The 13,481-nt window shown below is 43.4% G+C and overlaps 1 protein-coding gene across 2 annotated transcripts; it reads left to right on the forward strand.

Moving 5' to 3' along the window:
- The first annotated feature begins 2,976 nt into the window (after nucleotides 1-2,976).
- RNF6 (ring finger protein 6) lies at nucleotides 2,977-12,403 on the forward strand. Of its 2 annotated transcripts, XM_039863022.1 has the most exons (6): nucleotides 2,977-3,229; nucleotides 3,674-3,756; nucleotides 4,235-4,430; nucleotides 5,317-5,518; nucleotides 6,856-6,951; nucleotides 9,564-12,403. In XM_039863022.1, the coding sequence occupies exons 4-6, from the start codon at nucleotides 5,326-5,328 to the stop codon at nucleotides 11,309-11,311; spliced, it is 2,037 nt and encodes a 678-aa protein (XP_039718956.1). In that variant the 5' UTR covers nucleotides 2,977-3,229; nucleotides 3,674-3,756; nucleotides 4,235-4,430; nucleotides 5,317-5,325; the 3' UTR covers nucleotides 11,312-12,403. The 2 variants fall into 2 exon arrangements, with proteins under 2 accessions (XP_039718956.1, XP_039718950.1); XM_039863016.1 differs by lacking the exon at nucleotides 4,235-4,430 and having other exon boundaries at nucleotides 2,980-3,229.
- Nucleotides 12,404-13,481: the final 1,078 nt, after the last annotated feature.

Below are 13,481 nucleotides of genomic sequence, written 5' to 3' on the forward strand. Positions count from 1 at the left end.
TTAACTTAATTAACACTTGAAAGGCCCTATCTTGAAACTAAGTCACATTCTGAGATACTGGGGTTTGAGATTTCGAAATATGAATTTTGGAGTAGGGAGATATAATTCAGCCCATAACATGGCGTATCCTCGAAGGTGGTTTCTATATGCCAAAGACGATTCAGAAGTTTCTCTGGGAATGAAATACTGAGATGCTACAACATGAATGACCTTTGAAAACAGCACGCTAAGTGAAAGAAGCCAGGCATAAAAGGCTACATATTGTATGAAACCATTTATATGAAATGTCTAGAATAGGCAAATCCATAGAGGCGGAAAGTACATTAGTCGTTACCTGGTGGTGGCGTGGGATGTGATGGGGTATGAGATTTCTTCTTGGGGTGACGACAGTGTTCTCAAATTAGATTGTGATGATGGCTATACTAACCATACTAATAATCACCGAATTGTACACTTTAAATAGGTGAACTTTATGGTATGAGAATTATAGCTCGCTAAAGCTGTTAAAATATATTTTAAGAGGAAATAAAATACTCGTTAGCAAAAATCCTTACTTTTAACAGTTAACATGCACTTTATCGAGTTCCAAATTCAATGCCCTAGTTAAACCTTGGGCTTTTTTTAGTTTACAGCTCTTATTAGTCTAGTGCTAAGTGTAGCAAACTTGGAATTAACCTCTGACAAACTTCAGATCTCATTCACATACTTATTTAATCATCTTCAAGTAAACATTTTAAACTGTATTTATAAATTTAATATTTCATTAATAAGTACTTCAAATGTTGGACGTAATACCTTTTTGAATCCTTAAATGATAATTTTTAAATTAATCATATAACATAATATGATTGGCCTAAATTTCTTTTAGCTGTTCTGTTTACCGTTGATAAACTAGTAAGATTTCGACTTGAACTTAGAAATCTAAATCACCCGTTCAGTTTTGCATTTAAAATTTTATTTAAGGCTGCAATTCTAAGATGCCAGAATCACTTAAACATAAGAAGATAAAAACATCAACTCTAAAGATGATCCTTTCGATGTTATATTTTTAATTCTTTTTACATTTTAAAAATTTTAGTTGTAACAAGTCCTGGAGTTAAAAGACGCATACACACTAAAAAGGCCAGGTGCCGTAATTCCAGTAAACAGAGATTAATTAGAGCAGAGATTTTGGCAGGTAATGAGACCTGGAAATATCCAGAATGCACCATCCCTCTGTCCCAATTAACATATCTGGTCTCCTTTTCTAGTCTTTGGACTTCAAGAACTGAATCGAGATGTTGGATTCAAGTTACATATGTTACCTATCTGCTCACAAAAATCTACAGCTTCCCACCGGGAAACTCGCTTGATTGGAGTTTGCATTTTTTTAACTCTTAGGATATATACTTCCGTTTTGGTTTGATGTTTAAAAACTATTTGCATTTGATGGAATATTACACTCTTCCGAGGTCATTGTACTAACAGGCGTAAATCCTGTTGGCAAATCTTTGCATTTTTCTCTGCTCATCCATGCAGTAGGCTGAGGAGAATGTCGTGCCAGGTGCTGTGCTAAGTTCTGGGACTATAAGAATGAATAAAACCATTTGTTCGAACTTCAGGAGTTTGGATACTTAAATGGGGAGACTTATAAATGAACAGAAAATCATGATAAGTCCTTGCTCATTGCCCATTCCGCTGAAAAGCAGGGAAAGACCTTGACTGTCTTATTCTCTGCTGTTATCACTAGCACCTAATACATGGGGGAATCAGTATTTAAGTAAATGAATGTGGTAAAATAGAGTTATACAGAGGGACCTACGGGAGCCCCAAAGGGACATCTTCCTAGTTTTATACGTAGATGTTGGGCTGGAGGGCAGGGTGAGGGTGTCACTTCAGAGGATTCAGAAAAATAAAAATAAAAAATTCCTTGTAAAAGAGGGGTGAGCTCGGTCCCGGGAGATGAAGGAAATTAGGTAAAAGCGGGGTTCGGGGTTGCTTTGGAATTGCTCTGTGGTTGTTGAGGAACTTCGGGTAGTTTCCTGATGCCAAGGAGAGATCAGTCTGTAGAGGTATGCGGCAAGAATGTTCGAAGGGGCTTGCTGCCTTGCGTTTTATATTTCCATTTTAGTATCTATAACAACGTGCTGATTTCTGTTTTACTTGTCCATCTATCCCTCCTGCATCGATGCTAAACACTACATCTGCGTGTTACTCGGGCGCTCAAGCATAATGGTGGGGATAGGGCAGCTCCTCATTCCAGGAAGGAAGGAAGGAACGAACGAACGAACGAATGGAGAATAACGCAGTGTGAGCTGCGTGCAGCGATCGTCTTCTGGACGGCAGGATGGCAGGACAGTCGCCTAGAACCAGACCGGGCAGAGCCCTAGTCAAGGGCTTAACCGATGCTGAGTTTGCTAAAGCGTCTCATCTCAGACACAGTAGCAGAGACGTGACCGTGGGGGTTGCAAAGCGCCTTCCCCGCGGGAACGCGAAGCAGCACGAATAGCAGCACTGCGGCTCGGTTAGGGTTTGTCACTTCCAGGGGCCGGTGAGCAGGAGGAGAAAGCGCCTGGCTGCTGAGCTACGCGACGGCGGGACAGAGAGACGGAGGCCGCGACTGCCGGGTCGCACTCTGTAGCCAGGCTCGGCAAACAGGCGACGCCGCAGCGCAGCGCAGGTGCGGGTCCCTCCCGGGCGCGGGCGGGAGGCCCCGGCGCGGAGGGCGGAACGCGGCGCGCCGGCTCCCGGCTCCGGCCGGACGCAGTTGCGCGCGGCACCGCGGCTCTCCGCCACTGAGGCGGCGGCGCGGCCGCGGGAGCGGGTCGGAGGCCAGCCGCGCCCCGCGCCGCAGCCCCTCCCGCCGCGCGATCGCCAGCTGCGGGAGCCCTTCCGGCCGCGCTCCGCAGGAGACGATCGCAGGGCGCGGCGGCCCCTCCCGCTCCCGCCCCCGGCGTCTGGGGCCCGAGGGGCCCGCCGCCCGCCGCAGATGCTCCCGGGACGCGCGGGCCACCGCCCGGGTCCCGGCGACGCGAGCTCGGGGCAGCGCTCCGGGCTCCGCCGCCGCTTCCGGGCGTCGCCGAGCCGGCCGGCCCTCCTCGGGGGCCCCGTCTCTTCTCCCATTGGCCAGCTGCTCTCTCCCTGCGCTCCCCGCGCTGCTGATTGGTGCGGAGGCTCCGTCGGTCACCTGCTCCGCTGTGGGAATCTAGGTCGCCCAGGGAAGCGTTACTCGCGGCTCGGTTGGGAAGAGGTTGGTTGGGCCCTGGAGCCCAGTTGGTTTATTGTAGTGGGGACCGTACCCCGGCGCGAGCTTCGGTCGCAACGGCCAGGAAAGGAACCAGTAGCCGGCCGGAGGGCGGGGTGGCGAGAAAGTGCAGGTTTAGAAGTACACTGGAGACACCTGACCCTGGCAACATCCCAGTAGGAACGGGATAGGAAGGAAGGCCTTTGGGAGAGGAGTTGGAATCCCAGGAGCAGTGACAGCGTAGGCGGCAAGGCCTAGTTTCCGTCGTGGGAGAAAGGGCCTTGCGGGAGGTTTTCCTGACCTAATTGTTTGGGGATCTTATTTCCTAGGCGAGCGTCTGACAAAATCCACTGGAGATTGTGCTTTGACTTTGCAGCAGTTAGGAGACCACCTGCAGTCCCTAGCCTTCGAAGAGACTCTGAATAATTTAACTCTCTTTTGTCGCTTTAGATGGGCAGCTCTCAAAAAAAGCACAAACCATTGAAGAATGGATCCCATTGCACATGTTAAAAGCATGTTGAAAGGAAAATAAGGTATTCACTTTGATTTGCGGTTAATTGTACAGGAAAATTACTTTTGAGAAGGAGCTCTTGAGTTTTAGATGCTGTTAGGGTAGCTGCATTTTATGATACGTTTCAAATTCTTAAGTTGTATAATACAAAAATCCTATTACTGCTCTACTACCAAATATGCTTTTTGCTAACGACGGTCTAGTCTTGATTATTTTGAAAATGGAAAGAAATCTTGACTCTAGGGATGTTAATTTACTTGTGATCGAATAGTGCTCCTAGATCTGTCCTTTAAAAATGATGTAATAATCACTGTAAAAAAAATCCTTGAATTTGTAATTTGATATCAGAATATGCATGAAATTTGATAGTTGCTTACTCATACAATACTTTAGACTTATAGACTAATTTCACCTTATATTTAAAGTAGTTTGCTTATTAAACCCTGAGTCAGAGTTGCCACAGTTGCTTTACTGGCAATATCGCTCGTTTGATCCTCCAGCCTCTATTAAATCTTGTGCTACATCACGTACCAGAAATTGTCAAGGAAGAGTTTATTTCATCCACGGAACACCCAGTTTAGCTCTTCAAGATGGACTTGGCCCGACCCTGGAAAATTCTGACCTAGGATTGGGGAAGAGATCTGGGCAACTGTATTTCTTAAAATTTTCTCAAATGAGTTTGATGTGCACTCCCAGGTGAAAACTGTTGCTTTAACGACTTACTAAATAGATCTGTTTAAGAAATTCTTAAATATTTATGAAACAAATAATTTCCTTCCTTGATTTCTTTATAGTTTAAAAGTAAACTAGGAATGATATTTAAATAGAATCTAAAAATAGCATTTGCCAAGGGAGGGTCAGAAAGGTTCATTGGCACCCCGAAACCTCTGGGACTAACCTTTCTGGGCTTAGGGATGAGGTTTGGGATGGGGAGACACAAAGCGCTCCGAGGCACTTAATCCTCAGAGCCACACATCGAGTGCGGTCTCCTGTCAGGTTTAAGGAGAGATCAGCGCCGAGTCTGTTCAGCAGGTACAGTAGGCTAAGCTATTTTCACCTCAACAAAGTGCAGCGTGGGGAGGGGGATATTACATATACGAGCTTTATTTGGAGAAGAATACCCATCCATGCTGGAAATAAAAGTAAATAATACCCTCCCAGTAGCCATTTGCTTATTAGGTAAAGACTGTGTATGATTCAAGCTTAAAATTTGCATGCTAACATGAAGTACCCAGATATCTGAAACATCGCTGAAGGCTTTTAGACCAACTTTACTGGAGAGTCAAGGGTAACAATGAGATAATCACTTTGGTATTCGGGTATGAGAAACGGATGGTGAAACCAAATCCAGTCCGACTTAAACGATAGCCTTAGGCGAAGAACTAGGTCCAATTGTGCTGTCTCTGCTAGAAGCTGTTTTCCATTTGACATGTAAGTTCTTCCCTGCAAGCTTTGGCACATGAAGTATTCGGTAAGGAACAAAATTTAAAAATGAAAATGAAAAAAACTACATGTTAAAAGCATAAAGCCGTGTGTGTAGTCTATAACTAATACCTTGTTTTTATGTATATTGTCTGAACAGAAAGACAGTATGAATCAGTCTAGATCTAGGTCAGATGGTGGTGGTGAGGAAACCTCATTTCAAGACCATCGTCATCGTGAGAATGAGAGAATTTGGCAGCAAGAGCGTCTCCACAGAGAAGAAGCCTATTATCAGTTCATTAATGAACTCAGTGACGAAGATTACCGGCTGATGAGAGACCATAATCTTTTAGGCACCCCTGGTAAGAAATGGGCGAAAGAGGAGACCCCTTTTTCATCATTATAAGGAGGAATTTCAAAATAAGGAGTTTTTACCCCCTTTTCCTCGCTCCCAAAATAGGGTGTACTGTTTCTGTGGCTAAGGGCTTTTTAACATAAAATAGAAAATCACTGGCTTGCTTCTATATTTTATAAGTAGGTAAGAATATCAGACACGGAACACTGTTATACTGACAGATTAATGTACATAGTAGCGTCAGATACTTACAGAGATGCTCCTAATTCTCTTAAGCGATATTCGTACAAATAAAAACATCGTAGTTCCCCCCACGCAGTTTCACTTTTCTGCGGTTTCAGTTACTCATGGTAATAAATTTCATGCCGTTCTGAGTACCATGATGAAATCTCGCGCCTTCCTGCCTTGGACTTGAATCATCCCTTTGTCCAGCGTCTCCGGACTGCATGCACTGCCCACGCGCCAGTCACTGAGTCTCCGTTACCAGATGGCCCATGGCATCGCAGTGCTTATGTGCGGTGACCCTTATTTTACGTAATAATGGCCCCAAAGCCATTCCATTCACGTAACTTTTATTAGTATATACTGCTATACTTGTTCTATTTTATTATTATTGCCATTAAGTTAATCTTTCACTGCGCCTAATTTGTAAATTAAACTATCATAGGTGTGTGCGTATAGGAAAATACGTAGCATACATAGGGTTCAATACTGTCAGTTTCAGGCATCCACTAAGGATCTTGGAACATATTCCCTGCAGATAAGGGGAGACGGCTGTATTTAAAACCCAATTGTATCATTCGAGGTATAATAATTTAGCTGAATTTATAACTCCCCTAAAGTTCAGTGTGCTCCATAAATTTTTTACAAATTGAGTTCACAGATGAATTCAGTGAAACTTATGTGTCTTATATTAATATATTTGTATATTGCATATTTTATGTTGATGACCTATATCATGAGTTATTTGGGTCATCGGTATAAAATTCAAGTCAATAAAGATTTGATGTTTTCTCTAGGAATACTCCCTTCTTAATTCCTTTTTAACTATGAGAAAAATCCATGAATTATAACTTAGGGGTTCCTAAGTATATCAACCGAGAGCGCTTTATTAATTATTCGAATTAAATCATAATTGTATAAAACATTAATAAATGAAACACAACCAAAATGATGTGTATTTACATCATTTAAATGTATTTAACCGTCTTCAATTTACAGAACGTGAAAAGGATAGAATGTCTCCTACAGATTGCTAAAGATTAGCCTTTCCATTCATGAGTCATAATAACACTTAGTAATTTAAAGTTCTTATTTTCAGTGAGCAATTTTTCATTATTTTAGGAGAAATAACATCCGAAGAACTGCAACGGCGGTTAGATGGAGTCAAGGAGCAACTCGCGTCTCAGCCTGGCTTGAGAAATGGGACAAACCCCAGAGGTACTGCGGACTCCTTTTCTTAAGGAACAGGTTTGGTGGGAGCGATTGCAGAAGTGAACGTACCGGATCTTGTACAACATGTTTGTAATGTTTTCCAGTTTCGATTTACGACTCAGATAGCTCACGTAGTCTGCGCAAAGCGGTGTAATCAGGCAGTGTAGGACGGGGGCTGCCAGTGCTCACAGGTAGCCTTCAGAGAGCTCGCGGGTGAACCAGCATATCATCGAGTTAGTCACCAGCATAGTTCTTTTTGATCTCAGAATGGACACACTATTTGTTGTAAAGTCATATGACTAAACCTAGCTTCTAAAAATTTATGCAGAGCAATACAGAAAGACCGAGTCAAGAAACGTGTTTGTTGCTTTGTTTTGCCCTTTTTGTATTCGCTTTGTCATTTTATTGAACAAACACTAAGTTTTAAGAAGTTCTCATAAAAAACAAAAGTACTTGTGGAAAGAATTCAAACCGGATGAGAAATGTAGAGAGTTAAAAATAAAGCCAACCTGAATGTCTTCTTACCGGTTCGTTCCTCCCCCAGAGGCACTCATTACTAGTAGCTTCACATAGAATAGCAAGGTCATTGAATTAGTGAGGGCAAAGACTGTTAAAACCCCAAAAGGCAATGGCTCAGTAAGATAGAAGTTTATTTTTCTTTCATGTCAACAGTCCAGGGCAGGTAGGCAAACTTTGCTCCGGAAACCCTGGCGGAACCCCGTCAGCCAGCCGAGGCTCCTCAGCACATCCAGTGTGCTATCCAGTGCAGTGGCTACTAGCTACATGGGACTATTGAACTTCGAATTAAATAGATTCAAAATGCAGTTCCTCAGTCACGTTAGCCACATTTAAGTGCTGAGTAGTCACACGTGGCCAGTGGCTTCCACATTGGACAGGGCAGAGGTAGAGAGTTTTACTGGACGCTGCTGCTCCACGGTGCTCCACGTGATCTAGCTAAGTCACAACCGTATCTAGGTTCCAGCTGGCGGGAAGGAGATCCAGGCATCAGCCCGAAAGTGTGAGATCCCACCTCTGCTCCCATTCCATTGACGAGAACTTGGCCCTGTGGCCGCGCCTTAGCTGCCAGGCTGCCCACGTGACCATCACACCGCATTTACAGCGAGAGAGGTGTGGGTTAGATTTTGTTAAACAGTGAATTCCGAGACACGCCCCTTTATCACCACATCCGTAATTAGAGAAGAAAGTGGCATTTAGAATGATTAATGTTTACCTGTCTTTTACTCATGTCTTTTTCTAAATTAAAGTGGAAATTAGGTATTAACCTTTTTTCTACTTTATGTTTAGATATGTAAATTGTTCATATTGGTACAACTGGTAATACTGGTCCTTCGTTTTAATCGATAATGTACTCATCACGTGAAAAATAGCTTATATCATTAGAATATGGCTAAAGTTGCTGTTTAAGACACTAGCAGCTGATTGACAGCTCTAGCGTCAACTTTTTTAAAAGTTTTTTTTATGAGAGCATGCGGTCTTGAAATGAAACCAAAGCAATCTCGTTTTTCAGTAGAACAAACTTTAAGGTTGAAGTCTGTAGAGTCTGTGCGGTGCATTAGAATGCTTTTCATTCCGTTTTGCACTCATATAATCCACTGACTGAAAATGGAAAACTTCGGTTTCCCGCAGTAGCAGAGTCAGAGAAGTTTATCGGGACATGTTTATTTCCGAATCGAGTCATTCGACCAGATTAATTGACAGTCTGTACCAGATGCCATCGTAGAGGTTGGGGATTTAACAGTGAATAAAATAAGACAAAACCCTTAGTCTTCATGGAACTTACGTTCTAAATGAACAGAAAATGAATTTTGCTATATACAGTAGCTAACATTTACTGAGCGCTTCCTATGTGCCAGGTATTGTATTAATCATTTTATATATGGTATCTTTTTTTATCCTCATGATAACTCTGTGACATTTATACTACTGTTATCTCCCTTTTACAGATGAGGATTCAGCTATGGAGAACTTAAATAACATGCCTAAAGTTTCCCAGTTTCACATAAGGACAGATACTGTAGTTCTAACATTGTATTCAGAAAGCCAGATTTCTTGCGATGTACATTTTTGACAATTCCTGAGAAACGGTAAAATTGCTAAGGTTACAAAAATCTCTAGTTGTCAAAATGTTGATCGAATTACCTTTATCAGAAGGATTCCACAGATTTAAGATGAATTCTATATAAGTTTTGCCACTGTAGTTTGTTGATATTGCCATATGAATAAAGCAATTTAAATCTATACTTTCGGTACTAGAAACATTTCTCGTTTGCCTCAATGTTTTGCCAATAACAGGCAGATAAAAAGCAAGAGTGAGGATTTCTTCCCAGCTTTGCATAAATAATACTGAAAGTTTTGTAATAAATAGATAGGTCTGTGTGAAATTTTATAATACGTAGGTGTATACTATAATATGCTTATCATATACACCTTTCTTTTAGAAAGTGCAGCTTTTTCCCATTTTTCCCCATTTTTCATTCATTCAAATGCACATGCGTTCTTAAATATAATTTAATAAAAACTTTATCTTACAAGCTTTCAATAAAATCTAAGAATAGATTTTAAGACTTGATCCTAAGTCGATTTGGTTTGCTTTCCAGACTCAGAAGTCCCTCGGGAAGGCCCCCATGAAGATTCTCTGCTGGAGTGGCTGAACACCTTCCGTCGCACGGGAAATGCAGTTCGAAGTGGACAGCACGGGAACCAGACCTGGAGAGCCGTGAGTCGGACAAACCCAAGCAGTGGAGAGTTTCGGTTTAGTCTGGAAATCCACATAAATCATGAGAACAGAGGATTTGAAATTCATGGTGAAGATTATACAGGCATTCCACTTTCGGATATCAACAGAGATCAGACGACAACGAGGCAGCAAAGGTCAAGTAGCCCTGTGGCCAGGCGGACCAGAAGCCAGACCTCAGTGAATTTTGGTGGCAGCAGTTCCAACACCTCCAGGACTAGGCTAGGCTCAAGGGGGCGCAATTCAGTAGCAGGATCTTTCTCAGCATCGGAAAGATCAAGAAGTGGAACCGGGGGAGCAGGGGGCGTTCCTAGAACTAGTGCTCCCCGCGCCGATGTCAGTGGTCACACACACCAGTCGGGTGGCGGTGACCCCAGGCGCAGGGAGGGCCAGCGATTCGGAGCAGCCCACGTGTGGGAAAATGGGGCTAGAACTAACGTCACGGTGAGGAATACAAACCAAAGATTAGAGCCAATCCGGCTGCGGTCTACGTCCAGTAGCCGAAGCCGGTCGCCGCTCCAGAGACCAAGTGCCACCACCGTCTACCGTAATTCCCAGAGGGAAGGCAGACCTGCTCAGCCAGCCGTGCGCAGGTCTGTGAGGAGGGGTCCAGCTCGAGTCATTTTAGAACAAGATAGAGCACGCAGAGGCGCAGCATATACCCCGTTCCCCAACTCCAGACTGGTGTCGAGAATAACAGTAGAAGAAGGGGAAGAATCCAGCAGGTCCTCGAATGCTGCGCGACATCCAACAATCACACTGGACCTGCAAGTGAGAAGGATTCGTCCTGGAGAAAACAGGGATCGGGACAGCATCGCGAACAGAACTCGCTCCCGGGCGGGGCTGGCGGAGAACACCGTCACCATCCAAAGCAACAGCGGGGGCTTTCGCCGCACCATCTCTCACTTGGAGCGGTCGGGGATTCGAACCTACGTCAGCACCATCACCGTTCCTCTTCGCAGGATATCTGAGAACGAGCTCGTGGAACCCTCGTCCGTGGCCCTTCGGTCGATTTTAAGGCAGATCATGACCGGATTTGGAGAGCTGAGTTCCCTAATGGAGGCCGAATCCGAGTCGGAGGTTCAGAGAAACGGCCAGCATTTGCCAGAGATGCACTCAGAACGGGGGAACCTGGGTGCAGGCGGTGACATCGGCCAGCACCGCGAAGGTTCCTCCCAGGGCAGGCGGGCCCGAGAAGACAGCACTGAGCGGGGCGGTGAACACGAGGCCGCCCAGCCTCACCCCCGAAACGGCGGCAGGCCGTCGCGAAATTCCAGTAACCTCGTAGAGACTGGAACGCTCCCCATTCTTCGCCTTGCTCACTTCTTTTTGCTAAATGAAGGCGATGACGAGGATCACGTACGTGGTTTAACCAAAGAGCAGATCGACAATCTGTCCACCCGCAACTACGAGCACGATGCGGCTGACGGCGACCTCGGGAAGATCTGCAGCGTCTGCATCAGCGACTACGTGGCCGGAAACAAGCTCAGGCGCTTACCCTGCATGCACGAGTTTCACATCCACTGCATTGACCGGTGGCTCTCCGAGAACTGCACGTGTCCCGTCTGTCGGCAGCCTGTCTTAGGGTCCGGCGGAGCGCCCGACGGGTAAAATGACGGGATCTGTGCAAACGTCGCATCTTAGGAGAGCTGAGTCTTCAGGCGTTCTTTCGTGGAGTTACTGGCGATGAGCTAAGCGGAATGAAAAAAGAACAGATTCTTATAGTTGGAACTATTTTTTGTGTGCTATTTTTAACTTGTTGAAAAGAGAGAAATTTATGTGAGATTTAAAATGCAGGTGTTAAATTATCCAAAAGTACAGAATAGTTAATATTGCTAGAACCAAATAACCCTTAAGATGTTTTTATTTTGGTAATTTGTCATGCTAAGCACTTTTGTATACACTGCACAGCTCAGTAGGTTAAAAATCAATCTTCCTTTTCTTAATAGTACACCTGACTTGACTTGGAATTTCAAATTCCAGAGGCTCAGTACTATGTCCAGACATTGGTGTCTAAGCCAGCCTTTCATTAACTCTCTCTTTTAAGGACAGTATCTTCTCATGAAAGAGTGTTTGGCTGACTGTTTGCGAAATGTATTTAAGTTACTTGAAATGTTAAATTTAATATGCAACATACCATATATGTATATATAGATATATAGTTTTAAGGTTAACAAATTCCGTCTAAAAACTACCAGTTGGGTTCTTATTTAAGCTTTTAGGCTAATACTGCATAAGGCACAACGTTTAATATTTACAGGATCATCTCTGGGAGGAAGTGCATTAAGATAATTTAAAAATAGAGGTAATTTACTGAAGCGTCTCTGACAATCTGACTTACTAGACAATAAGCAATATATAATATTGAACAAGTATTTCTTTATTCAGAAATGGAACATGGACATTTTAGAACATACAGGTTACTTAACTTGAGTTCAACTTTTTTGTGACTTTTTTGAAAGTGCAAACAATTCTTTGGATTATATTAAGTAAAATACACGATATGCATGGATTCTGAGATTTAATTTTAAAGTCTAAAAAAATATCTATAAAGAATCAAATGCATAGGTAGTATGTTAAGTTCACTGGGAGGCCAAAAACTCCAAATAAAATGAAACAAAATACACTTAAAAGAATGTAGAATTTATACGAACATGAAATATGCATTGAAGATCTATTTCTACCAATAAATATTAAAACAAAGCTGTATGTGAACTATTCTTTTCTGTCATTCCACTGTGGTTTATTCACTCAAAAAAAAAAAAAATTTAGTTCACACCTGCTAGGGGCCTGGTAGTGTTACAGATGTTGAGAATTCAGCTGCAGAGTCTTCACAGGAAAGACATATTTATTCTTAGAAATTGAAAATCTATTGATAAAATGAACTACTGTTCTGACTCCGATGTGTGTTTATGAATACGTGACACAGTTTCTCTGTGGCGATACTGCCTGGGCAACCACCACAAGGCCAGATTCTGCGAGATTTAGATCTAACATTTCGTTTTTCTTTGTGATTTGCGATCATATTCATTTCGGTAGGTGAGATGCTCGCACAGGGCGCGCGTTTCGCACCTAGGGTGAAAGGGTTTAGTGAAGTCGTGACCTCGTTCGGGGTAAATGGCTTTTACAGGCCGGTCATGGGACGGACGTAGGACTGAGCAGTTTGATTTGAGACCTTCAAAGAGCACACTAAGGAATTCTCACGATACCTTACAGAATCGGGCTGTCTTGATGACTTTTAGTGGTGAACGGTAAGATCGTTTTTCGTCTTTCAGGAAAATGGGTGTGTTCAGAACACGGCAGACGAGAGCATTGAAGATGGGGAGCGGTAAAGGAAGGATTGTGATCATTTTTATCATCAGTTATCATTAGCATCATATCAGTTCTTACATAGCCTGAAGGGATGGTAATGAAACTGGAAAAAGAAAGGTGTGAAAATATTGGGGAAAAAAAAAGACATTTGGTGTCTAGTTCTAGTTCAGTGGGAGAGCCCTATTCACATGGAGAATCACCTGTGTGCTGGAGGGAGCGCTGTTCTGCCTCTTAGACGTTTATTTTAAACCACCTTATCCATCGCACACACTCGTCTCAGTGTGACCCTTTGTCCCCAGGATGGCACTAGACGATCTCCCGTGAGCATTTATTGCTCCTACGGAATATTCTTCAGGAAGTCTTACCTCCCCCTGGCCTGACCAGATAGGAAAACCAAGAGGAAAGAAAGGGGAAGATGAAAAATGTAGGGATTAAAAAAACCAACAAAAAAAGCACATGGATTCTTTGT

The sequence above is a fragment of the Pteropus medius genome, unplaced genomic scaffold (assembly GCF_902729225.1).
Source record: "Pteropus medius unplaced genomic scaffold, Ma_sr-lr_union100, whole genome shotgun sequence".
NCBI classification, from domain to species: domain Eukaryota; kingdom Metazoa; phylum Chordata; class Mammalia; order Chiroptera; family Pteropodidae; genus Pteropus; species Pteropus medius.